At 36.8% G+C, this 15,842-nt stretch overlaps 1 protein-coding gene across 1 annotated transcript in view; it reads right to left on the reverse strand.

Annotated features, from left to right (window-relative positions):
* ANKAR (ankyrin and armadillo repeat containing) overlaps positions 1-14,300 on the reverse strand; it is a 74,798-nt gene extending 60,498 nt beyond the window's left edge. The window contains exons 1-4 of the mRNA XM_044669073.1: positions 13,703-14,300; positions 8,775-9,212; positions 4,160-4,323; positions 1,358-1,458 (exon numbers count right to left, since the gene is read on the reverse strand). Of these exons, the coding sequence (XP_044525008.1) occupies positions 1,358-1,458; positions 4,160-4,323; positions 8,775-9,212; positions 13,703-14,300 (1,301 nt within the window). The remainder of the gene's footprint in view (positions 1-1,357; positions 1,459-4,159; positions 4,324-8,774; positions 9,213-13,702) is intronic.
* Positions 14,301-15,842: the final 1,542 nt, after the last annotated feature.

Below are 15,842 nucleotides of genomic sequence, written 5' to 3' on the forward strand. Positions count from 1 at the left end.
AAAAAACTTGAACTAAAAATTATACTATGAAACTATACTTTTAAAAATATTTGAATAGCTACGGATTTTTTTTAACAAATTAAGTTACCAAGAATTTATATTGTAGATATTTGGAATGCATTAAATTATTTCATAAGAGATTGCTTAATTTAGTGTATCCTCGAAATATTTATTCTTTTGAAGGTTAGCAGTTAGACAGATGTGAAAAGGAACATAAGCTATATGTTATAGGATCCTTTTTCAAAAAACCCTTACCTTCGGTCTTAGAATCAATACTGTATATTGGTTCCAAGGCAGAAGAACAGTAAGGGCTAGGGAATGGGGGTAAAGGGACTTGCTCAGGGTCACAATGTCTGAGGCCAATTTGAACTCAGGACTTCCCATCTCTGGCCTGACTTTCAATCTACTGAGCTACTCAACTGTCCCCAGGACTATTTTTTGATGAAAAGAATGCTATTATGCTAGAACAAGGCAGGCATAAATCCTTCTGCCTTATGAGAGGCCAGGGAGCATTTTGAGAGGGAGGAGGGTATGAAGAGAGGTGAAGAAAGGGTTAGATGTAAATAAAGACCTTAGGGATCGAGCCCAAGATAGAAAGGAGTTGGACAATGATCCCTATTCAGGAGGCATCTGACCTGTGTATGATCCTAACTTAAAAGTCAAGTGGCATAAAGTCCAAGACATACATGCCACCCATTCAATGCCCCTATAAGAATAAAAATTAATACCCAAACACTCCAAGTATTATAGTTTTATAAGGTTTTATTTATAATAACTTGAAGCAAAAGTAAAATTAGCAGCCTCAGTAAAGAAAGAAATTTCCTCAATTGCACATGCGAGAGATCTCTCTGCGAGGGGTTACACACAGCTATATACAAACAACGTAAGTACGCACCGGGGGAATGAGAGAGGAAAGGGATGCTGGGAGATGAAGGAATTCTGGGGAACATAGTCCTTGGGTACAACATTCTAACTACACACCCCTGAGCCTGTCCCAGACCTAGTAGAGTCAAAACTATCCTGGATTTCCTGAACAACACCGATCTGAATAAGTGATCATCTTTGGATGCCGTTTTTGTTCAGGAATATCATGGTGTTTATTTCAACCCTGAGACCTAACTACCAGAAAAGGGAAATCACTGTGGCTCCTGGGAGATGGTGTTATGCTTCTAAATATGTCAGATTTGGGGAAACTAATTTTGTCCTGGAACCTCCTGTTATATACAGTTTCTACATTTTTTTTTCCCTCTGAAGCATCTTTTCCACATTGTGCAATGCTTCTACCTCCAGCACTATTTTCTAAATTCTCCTTCAGCAACTGGTAGCTATTGGAAAATATATTCTAAATATGTCTTACCTTTTACCATTATATTCCATGACTGGTATGGGATAGAATTCTTTGTATCCTGAGTCTGAAACTGGTTGAGAAGTAGTCTCTTGCAGATAATCATAAATATCCTAAAGTATGAGAGTTGCTATGTTACTAAATAATCGTTTTCAACTCAATTTGAAACAAATCTTCCAAGTCTTCTTTTGGTAACTAACAAAACAAAACAAACTCTTACCTTCCATCTTAGAATCAATACAACATATTGGTTCTAAGGTAGAAGAATGGTAAAGGGTAGGCAATGGGTGTTAAGTGACTTGCCCAGGGTCACACAGCTAGGAAGTATCTGAGGTCATGTTTGAACACAGGACTCCCCCCTACCCCCCCATCCCCAAGACTGGCTCTCTCTCCACTGAGTCACCTTGCTGCCCACTTTTGGTAACAATTTAAAAAATACTTTTTTTTTGGTCAAAGTTACACATAACTCTAACTCATAAATATATAATATATAATGGGGGGAAAAATAAAAGTATAAAAAGGTACATAGAAAAGGAGGAAGAATGAGAAATGTAATTGGCCATGTTGCCCCAATTCAATTAGAAAATATTTAACCTTAAAACAGTTTTATCTATAAGTTACAGCAAGAATCCTAAAGTTGCTAGTATCCCTAACATCCATGGAATAAATTTCTTATAAACTTGTAACACAAGAAGGAAGTTCAATTTTTAAAAAAATCTCTAGTGTAATAAAATGTATATAAAGAACACACAGCCAAAGAACATCCCCATTACATTAAATTATATATTGATTATAGCCATCTTCCTATTTCCTACAGAATCACTCTGTTAAGAGTCTCCTAATATCATTTAATTTGACATTTTCCACTTATTTGAAAGGAGGCTGAGAATAATGGCTTCTGACAGGTCTTAGAAAAGTTATTTTGTTATGCTGAGCAAAAAATCTCATCAATGGACCATGTGCCAAGTTGAACAGGTGGCTTTCTTTCACTAGCAAGGCTGGACCTGATTGATTCAAAATTGATTTGTTACTTAAAAGGGCAAAGAGGGCAGCATGCTCAAGATCATCGACTCAAACACGTATTTGGACAAGTAGAAAGTATGGGTAAAGGAAGCAGGACACAGGACTGGGTTTATCAAGAGAAGGTCAAATTCACCATGAGCAATATTGAGAAAAGGTAAGATCTTTGTTCAGAACTGGGCACAGTGCCTCACAGTTGAAAAAGGAGACGAGCACAAGCCTAGACCTATTTTGAGTGGGCCTTTTGTATAAAAGACTGGTTAGACTCCAAAATTCTCTTACACAGATGGAAACAAAAGCAAAGGCATTGTCTGGAGAGAGCATACTCTAATGTAATACTTGGAAAACCCCAAGAAGTATATCTTTGGAACAAAAACTATCTTTACTAATAATGAGAACAAAGCGCAATGGGCAGACTCAATAGCCCATATCGATAAAGCCACCAGTGAAAAAACAGTTGACTGTTGCCAAACAAAAAGATCTCATTATGAAATGTTTTTCTTTTGACATGTGCCCTAACTATATTTAAGTTGGTTTAATCAACCATACATCTTTGATCATGAATAGCTGCTAAAAAAGGGTTTCCCCCCAGAATTTCTAATAAAGCTATTATGTAGATTAAGTAGGCTTATGTTTAAATTAATATGATCATTTTTTATATTTCTGTTATAATTCCAGGTACAACTAAGTAAGCACACAGTAGAATTACTACATTAGAACTCCATTATTCCAGTCCCTGATATGCTTTATGAGAAATTAGAAACTAGAAAAGCAGCTGGCCCAGTCCAACTCAAGGAAATCTGTGCATGAGGTGACATGTGATGAAAGCATTCAAGGGGTACTGCTAAAGATGTGAGAAGGAAGATGCTATTGATATTTTCCCCCCAAAAAAAGAAAATCAAAAGAATTTAAGTAACTATTAACTCACACACTAATTTTCTTATCTTTATAAAATATTTATCAGAATGATCTATGTACATATTAAAGCAATCTTTGCTGAAAGCATAAGACTAGCACAGACATGTTTCAATAAATGGTATATTCTACAGCTGATCTCATTTTCACATTTGTACAGTGGATTAAAAAATATGGAAAATACAAGATTCCACCATTTGTTGATTTTTTTAAAAAACCATTTGATTCAATACTATAGATTGTAGCTTTAAAGGATCCTCTCCAACATCATGTAGCCCGTGTATATGTTAAATTCTTATCATGTCTTTGATAGAGAAAACCATAAATATAACAACATAGATAATTTTATTTGATGACCTGTTTCAAGTAAGGTGGGGAAAAAAGGAAGACATTAGCTTACCAAAGCTCTTTCCCAGTGTTATGGAGAATATCTAATGCAGATTTCAAATGGAAGAAAGATCAGGGGTTCTTAACCTTTTTTTGTGTTTCATAGACTCCTTTAGCAGTCTGGTGATGTATATGGACTCCTTATCGAAATAATGAATTTAAATGCATAAAATAAAACATATAATACTGTAAATGAAACTAGTTATATTGAAATAATTATCAAAATATTTTTTAAAGTTCTTGGGTCCCAAGTTAAGAACCCTTGCTTTAGATGTTAAGGTCCTTTAGATATTCTTGATTGCAAATGACATTGGGCTGATTGAATTAAATTATAGACTATCTTGCAACCTCTTAAATGAGGTTCATAACCACTCAGAACTTGGTTTAAAAATTCATACAGGAAAAACCAAACTATTGTTTCAACTGTAATTTACAATTGAATGGATTGCCCACATACTTATACTATATCAGGAAAAGTAAATCTTATCAAACCTTAAAGGGTTCTGAAATCTCCTCAATTGATGGTGTGCCAATGTCAAATTCAACTCCTCCATGAACATGAAAATACTGATTTTGTGCATAATGAAAATGCTGGCACTTAAAATTATGTCCACGAATAAATGGTGGCAGTTCTCGTTCTGTTTTGACCTTGTCATCTTCAAAAGCAAAAATATACTTTTATTTAAAAATCAAATAGCATTTTAATTTTAATTTTGAATATTTTCCCATAGTTACATGTTTCATGTTCTTTCCCTCTCCCCCAAGCCTCTCTACCCCTCCTTAGCTGATGCACAATTCCACTAGGTTTTTCATGTATCATTGATTAAGACCTAATTCTATATTATTGATAGTTGGACTAGAGTTATTGTTTAGTGTCTACATCCCCAATAATATCCCCATCAGCCCATGTGTTCAAGCAGTTGTTTTTCTTCTGTGTTTCTCCTCCCACAGTTCTTCCTCTGGAATGTGGCTAGTTTTCTTTCTTATAAGTCCCTCAGACTAAGCAAACATATTTTTGAGGAATCACAGTGGGAGAGTGGCAAATTTTAATTCCCATATATAAAAAGGACACTAATGCTTGCATTTTACTTTACTAATAGCCATTTTTTTACTATTTTGCCAACTTTGGAGTAAACTTATGTGTGAATACAATACATATGAAGAAACCGAACAAATAGGGTTGCTGGGAAGATTAAAGGAGATAGTATTTGTAAAACCTTTGGTGAACATATGTAATATGGTTACTTCTTAAAATAACTTAGTTTTTTTTAATTGAAGATTCATCTAAAAAAAATAAAAGGTTGAAGACCAATTAGTTAGTGGGAAGATGGATTCATCTTATATCATCATGGATCACCTACTTAGGGTACAGTCAAAGATTCTCTTTGTTCCCAAATATTTCCCAGAACCAGCCTATCCAGATCAATTCTATTTTCCTCCTTAGTTTGAAATTTTCATTGTCTCCACAAAACCACAGGAAAAATGTACATCTTAGCTGATATCTGTCCCATTCTCCCCATATCTCTGTAAGCTCCAAGTAGGAATTTGGTAGTACTTATGTACTCATTGTACAAGAAATTATTTCTCTCCATCTCCCCCCCCCCCCCATTATCTATCCAAGTCATTAAGTTCTAATAATCCTTCTTGTAATGACTCTTAAATCTTTCTTCTCTATTCCTTCTCTTAGGCTCAAGTTCATGTCATTTCATATCTGAACTACTGCAATAATCTTCCAGCTGCTTCTTTAGCTTTAATCTTGTTTTACTTTATTCCTGCCTAAACAGCCACCAGATTTTCTCAGATCTTTTTTGAAACTTTTAATGGCTAATAAGTTCAAATTCCACCTGACATATTTACTAAATATATCACCCTGGGCAAATCACTGACCCTCCCAGCTTCATTTTCTTTGTGTGTAAAATTGCCCTAATAATAGTGCCCATTTCCCAGGGTTTTGAAGATCAAATGAGAAAACACATAGATGGCAGTTACAGCCCTATATAAATGCTAGCTGTCATTGGCTTTTATTGTTATTTCATTGTAACATATTTTTTATTTCTACAGAACTTTTCAGGGAGTCTTGGATGGTCTTCTTAATTCATTGTAAACCTTTGAAGGCAGAGAATGTGTGTTATAATAAGTTGATATTTACCTAGTACTTTAACATTCACAAAGTTCTTTAAATACATGGCATTTGAACTTCATAAAAATCCTGTGGGCAAGGCACTACAGGTATTATTATTATGCTCTTTTTATAGATGAGGAAAATGTTGCTCAGGGAGATTAAAATTATTTGTCCATGGCAAGCTGGTAGGTGCTAGAGTTCAGATTTGAACCCTGGTCTTCCTGCTTTTACAACCAGGACTCTCTCCACTAATGGCTGACATAATTTCATTATATTCCTCAGCGTACCCAGCATGGAACCTTGCACACACTCAGTGGTCAAGAAATATTGATGATTGGTCGATTGTTATTTAATAACATTCACTTAACCAATATTTACTAAGAATCTAGTACAGGCAAATCCACTATATTGGGCACTATGGGATGTAAGAAAAAAAGAATGAGGCATAGTTCCCTACCATGTAGGGGATTATAATCTAGTTTCAAAGATAAGACACACAGACATTTAAATGAAGATCCAAGACAGCACATGATTAAGATTATTCGTTGGAATGGTCAAGAAGCTTTTATGGAGCTTGAATCTGAGGGGTTTTTATAGAAGTAGAGAATTAGGAAGATAGACAAAGACGTTCAGGTTGGGGTGAGGAGAGTTTGAAAAAAAAAAGCAGGGAGGCAGAAATGATGGTTAATTGTGGGAGTTAGTGAGGACACCTGCTTGGATGACAGCAAGGTTTCTAGTTGGCCATTAGTGGGAAATAAGATTAGAAAATCTGAGCAGAATTGTTGAAAACCCTAAACAGCATGCTGACAAACTGAGATGTATTAAGAAGAGTTGGCACCTGGGAGCAACAGTCATAACAGACTCCTTTTGATGAACAGTGATAATTAGTGAAGGAATTTGTAATGTGGACCACAAAGTGAATTTTGAAGACCCTTTAAACTTGGATTCTTTTGCCTTTAGATTAATCTTCCTCTGTAGGCAAGTTTGCATTTTATCTGGAAGGCAACTGGAAACTATTAAAGATTTTTGGTTTGGGGGAGTGTTATTATAGAAAGGCATCTCTGCTTTTCCTTGTATAGCATGTTATTCTTTTAAACTATGGGCTTCTCCTTTGGTGCAATTAAATTATTTTACCTGAGAAATATTTAATTACAGATTATAGAATTATAGCTGTTTTTATGGAAATATAGAAAAATCCAAAATTATAGCTTTTCAGAAGAAATCTAGCTCCATCTCTGTAAAATACAAAAATGTATGAATCATCTCAAACTGATGATCCTTAAAAGATTGTTAAGATGGGAACAGAATAATTTCCTTGGATTATTTGTTCCAAGTTCTAGGTATATTATAAGAATATACTTCCTAATTCCTTCTTCTGCAGTTTATACATGCATTCTATTCTGTTCTCATTGGAAATGCTGTTGACTACATTTTTCCATCTTGTTAGGCTAAGTAAAATTTCTGTAATCTTTGGTCATGCCATTTTTTAACCCTTACTTTCTGTCTTAGTAGCGACTTTAAGACAGAAGGGTAAGGAGTTAGCAAATGGGGTTGACTTGTCCAGGGATACACAGCTAGGAAGTGTTTGCGGCCAAATGTGAATCCAAGTCCTCTTGATTCCAGGCCTGGTGCTTTATCTCCTGAGCCACCTAGCTTCCCTTCAAGTCTTTTAAACAGGGGGCAGCTGGGTAGCTCAGTGGATTGAGAGCCAGGCCTAGAGATGGGAGGTCCTAGGTTCAAATCTGGCCTCAGACACTTCCTAGCTGTGTGACCCTGGGCAAGTCACTTGACTCCCATTGCCCACCCTTACCACTCTTCCACCTAGGAGCCAGTACACAGAAGTTAAGGGTTTTAAAAAAATAAAAAATTTTTAAAAAGTCTTTTAAACCATCAATCTTTAAAAAAATTGTTGTGTGTGTGTGTGTGTGTGTGTGTGTGTGTGTGTGTGTGTGTGTGTAGGTATAGGTCAAGGAACCTCGAATTCAGTGTTTGAGGTTGAAAACAGAGTTATGGATATCCTCTATTTCTAATTTTAGTTGCTTCTGTTTTGTTCCCCCATTTCTTATTGAGGACATTCAGGTGGCCCTGGGAATATCATTTAATCTCCCTCTGCCTCAGTTTTCTTAATTATAAAATGGGCATAATAATAGCACCTACTTCCCAGGGTTGTGGTGAGGGTCAACGGAGATACCTTTTGTAAGGTGCTTAGAACAGTATCTGGCATATAGCTGGTACTATGTAAATACTCATTTTCTTCCCTATTTTCTTTTTTCCTTTCCCTTCTATTACTTTTCTGGTCCCCTTGTGCCTAGTTCCTATCCTAAGCTTCAGGATAGGAATAAGGGAGAAGTGATGAGAAGTAGACATTCAAGGGTGGAGGAACTGGTCAGAATGGAAACACTATCAAGGAAAATTATTTTCATCTCCTTATTCTCACTTTAAACTCAATTCCAGTGGACAAAATTCTCTATTAACGGTTACATCAACTGCTGTAAAAAGCCTGATCACTGGTCGTTTGGTTTTTTAAACTTCTTAACATCTTATAGAATGCTAGTCTTGGCACTTAAGGGATCAATCAATTAAAAAATGAAATAAATAGGTTAGAGCAGAAAGGGGAACCACAGCTTGCAGGAGGAACAGGTGCTTTTGCACCCGCTGCATGATATTTTGCTTCTCTTCTTGTAAAAGTAACTCTAGACTTCATATAGAACTGTAATAGATTAGGGATACTGAACATGGCAAAACAATTGCATAGCACTCCCTGTAAAATCTGAAATCTCTGTAAGTAGAATAAACTGTTTTCTCTTCCTCCTCTTCTTATCTTTTACATCCTGTCTGCCTGCCTATACCTTAATATGCTAGTGTTCGGGCCATATTTCTAGAGCCTGCACTCAGACAGAACTCCAAGGCCTATACTTGGAAAAAGATTAAATAAAAAAAAAAAAAAAAAGATGAAGTTGACCTTCTGGTGATAACTATTCTTACCTGAAAATGCTGGAAGCAAGGTACTTAAGTTTGGAACTTTCATCTTCTTTTTTAAGCCAAGTAGGAGTGGAATCATAAAGCATATTAATCTTAGATATGCCATATTTTGTCGCATTTCATATTTCTTCTCAAGGTGTTTCTCTATCAGTTTTTTCTGAAGAGCTAGCCTTTGCTGTAATCTCTGGTAGGTACAAGTGTCAAGAAAGTCGTCGGTATACCTTATTACATTAGTAAGCCAAGAGGCTGATTCAAATAGGAAGACATTTTCGTATTGTTGAACTAGTGTGTTGCTAAATGTCAGCTTTAGCTTTATGTTTTCAATGTATTTCATGAATACAGATTTTTCTTCGGGGCTATTAGGATCATAGGTTGGGTCTTCATTCATATCTTCATCATATATGCCTTCATAATCTGGATCATTGTTAAGATCAAGGAGACCTTCAGAGTGAAAAAGAAAGTTTCATACAGTGAAAACTTCATATTTTGAAACGAAATAACTTGAGATGTTCATACCATTTCCCCCAAACTGATAAACATCTTTTGTAGAGCGTGAAATTTATCTGTCAATTAACTCTTTAAAATACACTTTCCAGAATCCCACTTTATAAAATGCCCTTGAAAGGCAACAAGATATGACACAATAAGGGTGGATTAAGGGGAATCTAGAGCTTGCCAAATTCATCAGATTTGTCTTTAAAAGTGTTGATGTTGATTGTGTTGTATATGATTGCCAGGAGACACTGTCATATAAGATGATATTTGTATACCCTTTGGAGCCTATTATTGTTTTGTGGTCTTTGAGCTGATGTAAATTCGTGCAAAGCCCTAACCAGAAATTTTTTCACTTGGGCTCCAAACATTTGGAGATGGGGGTGACAGCCTTGGGTGACACTGAGAACAAGATGATTGTGAGGCCAGATTGTTCCTATCTCAATGGAAAGGAGGAGGCAGGCACTTGGAAAGGAGAACAGAAGCAATAAGATCCTTTGGAGGATGATAGTCCTTTTCCCAACCCTGTGGGGACAGTTGTGGCATGCCATGATGGCCTGGTTTGACTGAGGGTCTCCTCCCAGAGATAAAAGGCATCCCTTTCTCAACAGATGTAGGAACATTGGGGCAAAGTCCTTTTAATCCATGCTCATTGAATTCTGCAGTAATTTCTGGGATTTGATTTTTTTCCTGTTGTTGCTAAACCCTCACCCTCTGACTTAGAATTGTTGATACTAAGAATGGGAAGAGCTAGGCAACTGGGATTAAGTGATTTGTCCAGAGTCCCACAGCTAGGAAGTGAGGCTCTATTTGAACCCCCAGGACCTCCCATCTCTGAGCCTGACTCTCAATTCACAGAGTCACCTAGCTGTCCCTTGGAATTTGTTTTTACCCCGAGAGTAGTTGTGCAGCAATAAAAAGATAGTCATAGAACATTTTATTCCTTTCATAATTACAGAAACTCAATCTGGTACAGTGGAAAAGAGTGCTAGATTTGGACACAGAAGACCTGAGTTTATACCCCAGCTCTATTATTCAATGTGTGCCTTTAGGAAAGTCACTTTTCCCTCCAAGTTTCAGTTTTCTCATCTGTCAAATGCAAGGGTTGGACTATATGGCTTCTAGGTCTAACCCTAGAACCTTTTCTAGCAGTGAAGGCAGGATACTGCTATGGTTAGATAGCTACGAGAGTGTCATTCAGAAATCTAGGACTCTTTGCAAAATGATGTGACTTGCACTCTGGTATATAAGCACATCTGTGTTAAAAATGTCACCAACTCCATGACTGTTGCCTCCAAACAAATTCTTCCTTTCCTCTTCTCTTCTGGAAGGAACTGTATGTATGTATTGCCTTTGCTGAGCAAACTCTCAGGAAGTATCTATATAGTTTGAGGGATAACTGCCAGCACTCAAGCAATGATTTCTCAAGTGTGACTTTCTCCTTTAGATGAAATGCAAGCCTATGAGCAGGAGAGATCCTTATCTCGAAAGGAAAATGACTATCTCATTCCATTTGTGACTTAAGGGATTTGCCCCTTCAGGGAAACCATTAACTCATGCCAATGAACTTCTGCCCAGAGTTGTCTACCCAGTTTTCCCATAGTCTGATATACTGAAGAACTCTGACAAGAAGTGACCAGGTACTTAATGACAGGTAGACTTTTCTTTGGGAAATATTAAGCCCAACCCTAGCATTGGGGTGTTTCTAGCAATATGGGAGGCCACTTCTTCCATTTTTCTTCAAGAATGTGAGTTCTGATATATTTTCTTGGAGGAGAGATTGGAAAATATACAGCCTGACCACTTCAATGTGACCACTAAGAGTCCAACAGAACTCTTCAATGATTTTTCTTGATAAAACCAAATCTGATATTTGTAGTCATCCAACACAAGGTTCCTGACCCTGAGACTGTACCTTTACATGGCAGAAATGAAAAGAACAACTTCTAATATGTGCTCTAAAAATAAACAACCTCTAAATTGTTCTAATAACACAGTGATGGGTCTTGCCAGGACTGTCAGTGAAACAAAGAATGCAGACTCTGTTACTGCTGAAGGTTGGCAAAGACATTAAAGCCTGGCCAGGCTGTAAAGGCTTATAACAACACTCTCTTTGCTATTGGAGGGTGGGATAGTACAAATTCTGCAGCATAAGCAACTTCCTCAAGAGAAAGGATGCCTTGAAATTCATTAGAAGTCCAGAAACTGTCCACTTAGCAACTGGTGATCAAAATTATTCACAGAACCTCAGGTTTGCATTATAATTGGGGGAGAGGGGAAGTTGCCTCAGGACTATTTGATTGATTCCAGGGGATAAGGATTGGTCCTGGAATTTCATTGATAAAGAGCACTTCCAGACAAGGAAATTCCCTCTAGAAAGAGGAATGGATTTTGTAGAATGGCTTCTTCAAGAGTTTTCATTCATCCCAAAGAGACAATGAAAAAGCTTTTAAAGAAGCACCTGGTTTATGCCACTACAAAGCAATGCCCTAGGCACTCAGACTCTTAGGACAGTTCAATTCAGAGATCCATCCATTGATTTCTCATGGAGTAATTCAGAGCAACTCAGTTCTCAGGAAGGTGCCTTTTTTTTCTGAATGTGTAAGTGCTGTGTAAGCATCGACTCAATTCATTTGAAATCTAGAAATTTGTCTTTTATAGCTGAAGCACCTAACTTTAAGCACTTTAAGCACCTAACCAAATAATGAGATTTGAACCAGCTATACATACTCTGTGCCACACTGGTTGTGCAGTTGTCAGTCTAATAATAACAGCGATATTTATAGGAACTAGGAGACTGATTGCTTCAGTCCCCTGACTTCCAATACAGACATGCCCTAAGGAAAAGGGATTTGGCAAGAAGGAACCATTAAGGACATCCTTTCTACTGTGGAGTTGTATACTGCAGGGACTTTTGGGGCAGTAGTTTTGCTCATTCCTGATCTATGAAGTAATACCTAACCAACTGAGAACTGGAAATCACTAACACTCAGAAAAAGTCTTAGAAATCATCTATTCCTACCAACTCATGTTTAAATGAAAAAACTGAAGTCCAAGATCACAGAACAAATCAGTAAAAAAGTCAAAATTAGAACCCACATCTTCTGGCTTTAATAAAAAAAAAAAAACTGCCCCACCCCCAAACTCTACCACATGAAATAGTCCCTGTTTGAAGAAAATAGCCTTATCATATTTAATTTCATTTTCAAAATGCCTTCTACAACTAGTATTGCAATTTCTATTGGTTTTTTTAGGGGCTAAAAATGAAGGGAAATGGAGAATGTTGGATTAAATGAGTCTTAAACATATATTTTTTTTTTCACAATTACATGGACAATTCCAGTGACAATTGTTTCTTTCTACCTGATTTACAATGTAATAAATAACCTTAATTTTCAGCTTCTTGGTGTCAGTAGAGACAAAAGATGAGTAAATGGATTAATGGTATGGCATCCATTAATGTCATTTTTAAATGGCTCACCAAAAGATAAAGATAAACTGAATTCATTTGGTAATTTTAAATTTATAAAATGCTTTCTGATTTGGGCCTTATAACAAATCTATCAGGTATGTGCTAAGGGATTATTATTCCTATTTTACAAAGGAGGAAACTGGGGCTCAGAAAAAGTTGTTAACTAGACCATGATCACACAACTAGTATGTGCCAGATGCAGGATTTGAACCCGGATTCCTGAATCTTCCTGAATACAAGTACATTGCTTTATCTGTTATCATTTTAAAAACATGCTTAGAAACTCTGTATAATTATTTAGGGGCAGTTGGTGGTACAATGTCTGGAGCTCTGAGGCTAGACTCAGGACAACCTGACTTCAAATCTGGCCTCAGCCACTCACTAGCTATGTGACCTTGGACAAATCACTTAATCCTCAGTTTTTTTTTTTTTTACCTCAATTTCCTCATCTGTAAAATGAACTGGAAAAGGATATGTCAAACCACTCCAGCAACTTTGCCAAGAAAATCCCAAATAGGTTCACAAAGAGTTAGACATGACTGAACAGGAAATAGTTATTTAGGAAGCCAAGTGAAAAAGCTGCCACCAAGGGTGTTTGACTCACCATCCTGCCCCCCCACAGCACCCCAATCCCTTTACAGATTGTGCCTAATCCTCCAACTTGGGTAATTTGACTCAGAGATGAAGATTTTAAAGGGAACAAGCTATCCCTAGGGAAGAAGGCGGAAGCTGTGGCTAGGTCTATAACTGAATAGACAGAATAAAGACTGAACAGCTTCTTGTTGGGGAGTGGGGAATAGGGTGCAATGGTGGCAGCCATATCCTTGCAGGATTCTTCAGGACCTGTGGAGGGTTGTCCCATATGCACAAATTCCTAGTTATAAGCTCTGGTCCACAGAAAAAACCTTTGAGTATAAAGCCATGATTTTAAAAAAGTATAGATGCGTTAAATAGAGTATTTGCTTACCTGCTGAGCAAAACTCCGCAAATATATCTTTATCTGTTTGAGGCTTCCCTTCAACATCAATATCCATAAGAGCACGCCACATTTCAGAGAATCTCATCCTTTTTTCTTTGGGCATATATATTCCATGCCAGAGTGATTTTATCATATAGTCAACATTAATCAGAATTTGCCCAATTCTGGTGTCAAAATAAGCAGAAGGCAGCTGGCAAGATGAGCTTTGATCATAATTAAATTCTAAACTGATGGAAGGAATTTGATTCAAACAATAAATTCCAATAGACAGCTCTCTTACGATCTGATGGACTTCTCTATAATCCAGGTTTGCATTTGGATCCACTGGTGCTAGCACAATTGCAGTAGTGAAACCTACACTTTTCAACTGACTCATAAGTCCATCAGGAAGTTCTATGAGGGAGCGTAAGTCTTCTTTTCCGGTGGGCCAGCTGATGACTGCAGTAGCAAGTAATTCTTGAATCTCATTTCGGTCATATTTTTCAAAGAAGGCACTGGCATTCCTCTTCACTGCCAAATTGGACAGAAAGGTGGTTTGATCTGATTGGTCAAATTTAGCTAATCCTTTTTTTGGATATCTTAACATTTTCTGAAAAGTTTTCTTTTGACCTTCCTAGGATTAGAAACAAACAAACAAAGAAACCACCACAAAAGTGACAAAGTTCAGCAACATTATGAATCTGGATTTCTTAAAAAAATAAATGTGAAATCTATTATATAATTACTCATTTCATTTTTAAAGATGATTTTTTAATGATGAATTCAATCATCAAATGTCAAAATCAAATTTCAGTGTGACATGAATAAGGTATTAATTCAACATAATTCTCATTTCCTCCCTCTCATATTGCCTCTTGTGTCAGACTCCCATCAGTCAGGACTGACAGTAGGGCCATAGACAATTTCCTCTCCTGGGAGGAAAAGAGAATTATGTTTTTGTGGTGTTGGATTCAACAGTGACCCCACCGAAGGCAGAAGAAGTGGATGAAAATTATAGAGGAGAGTTAGAGAGGATAGATAGTTTCTCAGAACAGAAAGGGTGTCACAATTCAAAACAATGACTTGGAAAGTTCATGTATATAAAGAATGTGACCTTATACCAGTATTCTTCAGCACACATGACTAACAACAAACCATGTCATTTCACTTAAACCAGAACCCCACTAACTGCTAAGTGCCTTAATATTTGATGAGCTTAGATGAAATATCTGAATATCCTTTTGTTGATTCTAGAATATTTGTATTCCTTAGAAGTCTGAACTGCAGACTGTCTTGCCATACAGATGTGTCTTTAATAGTAGTATCCATGTATGTAATGAGTATCCTATATACTGAAGGTGACATCTTTCAGTTGCACTTTTTTTTTTTGACCCTTATCTTCTGTCCTGGCATACTAAATATCCGTTCTAAGACAGAAGAGAGGTAAGAGGTAGGCAATTTGGGGGTAAGTGACTTACCCAAGGTCATATAGCTAGAAAGTATCTGAGGTCATATTTGAAATTAGGTCCACCCAACTCTAGGCCTGGTATGCTCTCTCTACTGTGCTATCTAGTTGATGCGTCTCCCCCCATTTTTTTCCCTTCAGTCATACTTTTAATGTGGTTTTTGAAAAGAATGTTCTTTAGGCAAAAGACCAGCATCTTAAATGTGTAATTAAGAACTTTTTTTTTTTTGCTATTTCTTTGTGGTGAAATATTTCTCTTCTCTTTTATAAATGTGAGTAGTGTTTAGACATATTATAATCTTTACTTGTACTCTGGAGTGTGTAAATATAGTCAGAAAGATTGGTATCAACTGCCTGCTTCCTGTTGCCTCCAGAAGAAAATGCAAAATGCTCTGGCATACAAAGTCCTTCATAATTTGGCTCCTGCTACCTTTCCAGTCCTCTTACAACTTACTGTCTTTCTTTGATTCCTTGACACTGGCCTTCTGGTTGTTTCATGCACAATACCCTCTTAGCTTCTAGGCCTTTTCCCCTGGCTGTCCTACAAGCCTGCAGTAGTCTACCTCCTTTGCTCTGTCTACTGACTTCTGTTGACTTCCCTTTTATGTCCCAACTAAAATTCTCTCTTTTACTGGATGCTTTCCCAAACTCCTTTTACTTCTACCTTTCTTCTCTTTATTATTT

Source organism: Gracilinanus agilis, chromosome 3 (assembly GCF_016433145.1).
Source record: "Gracilinanus agilis isolate LMUSP501 chromosome 3, AgileGrace, whole genome shotgun sequence".
Classification (NCBI taxonomy): Eukaryota; Metazoa; Chordata; class Mammalia; order Didelphimorphia; family Didelphidae; genus Gracilinanus; species Gracilinanus agilis.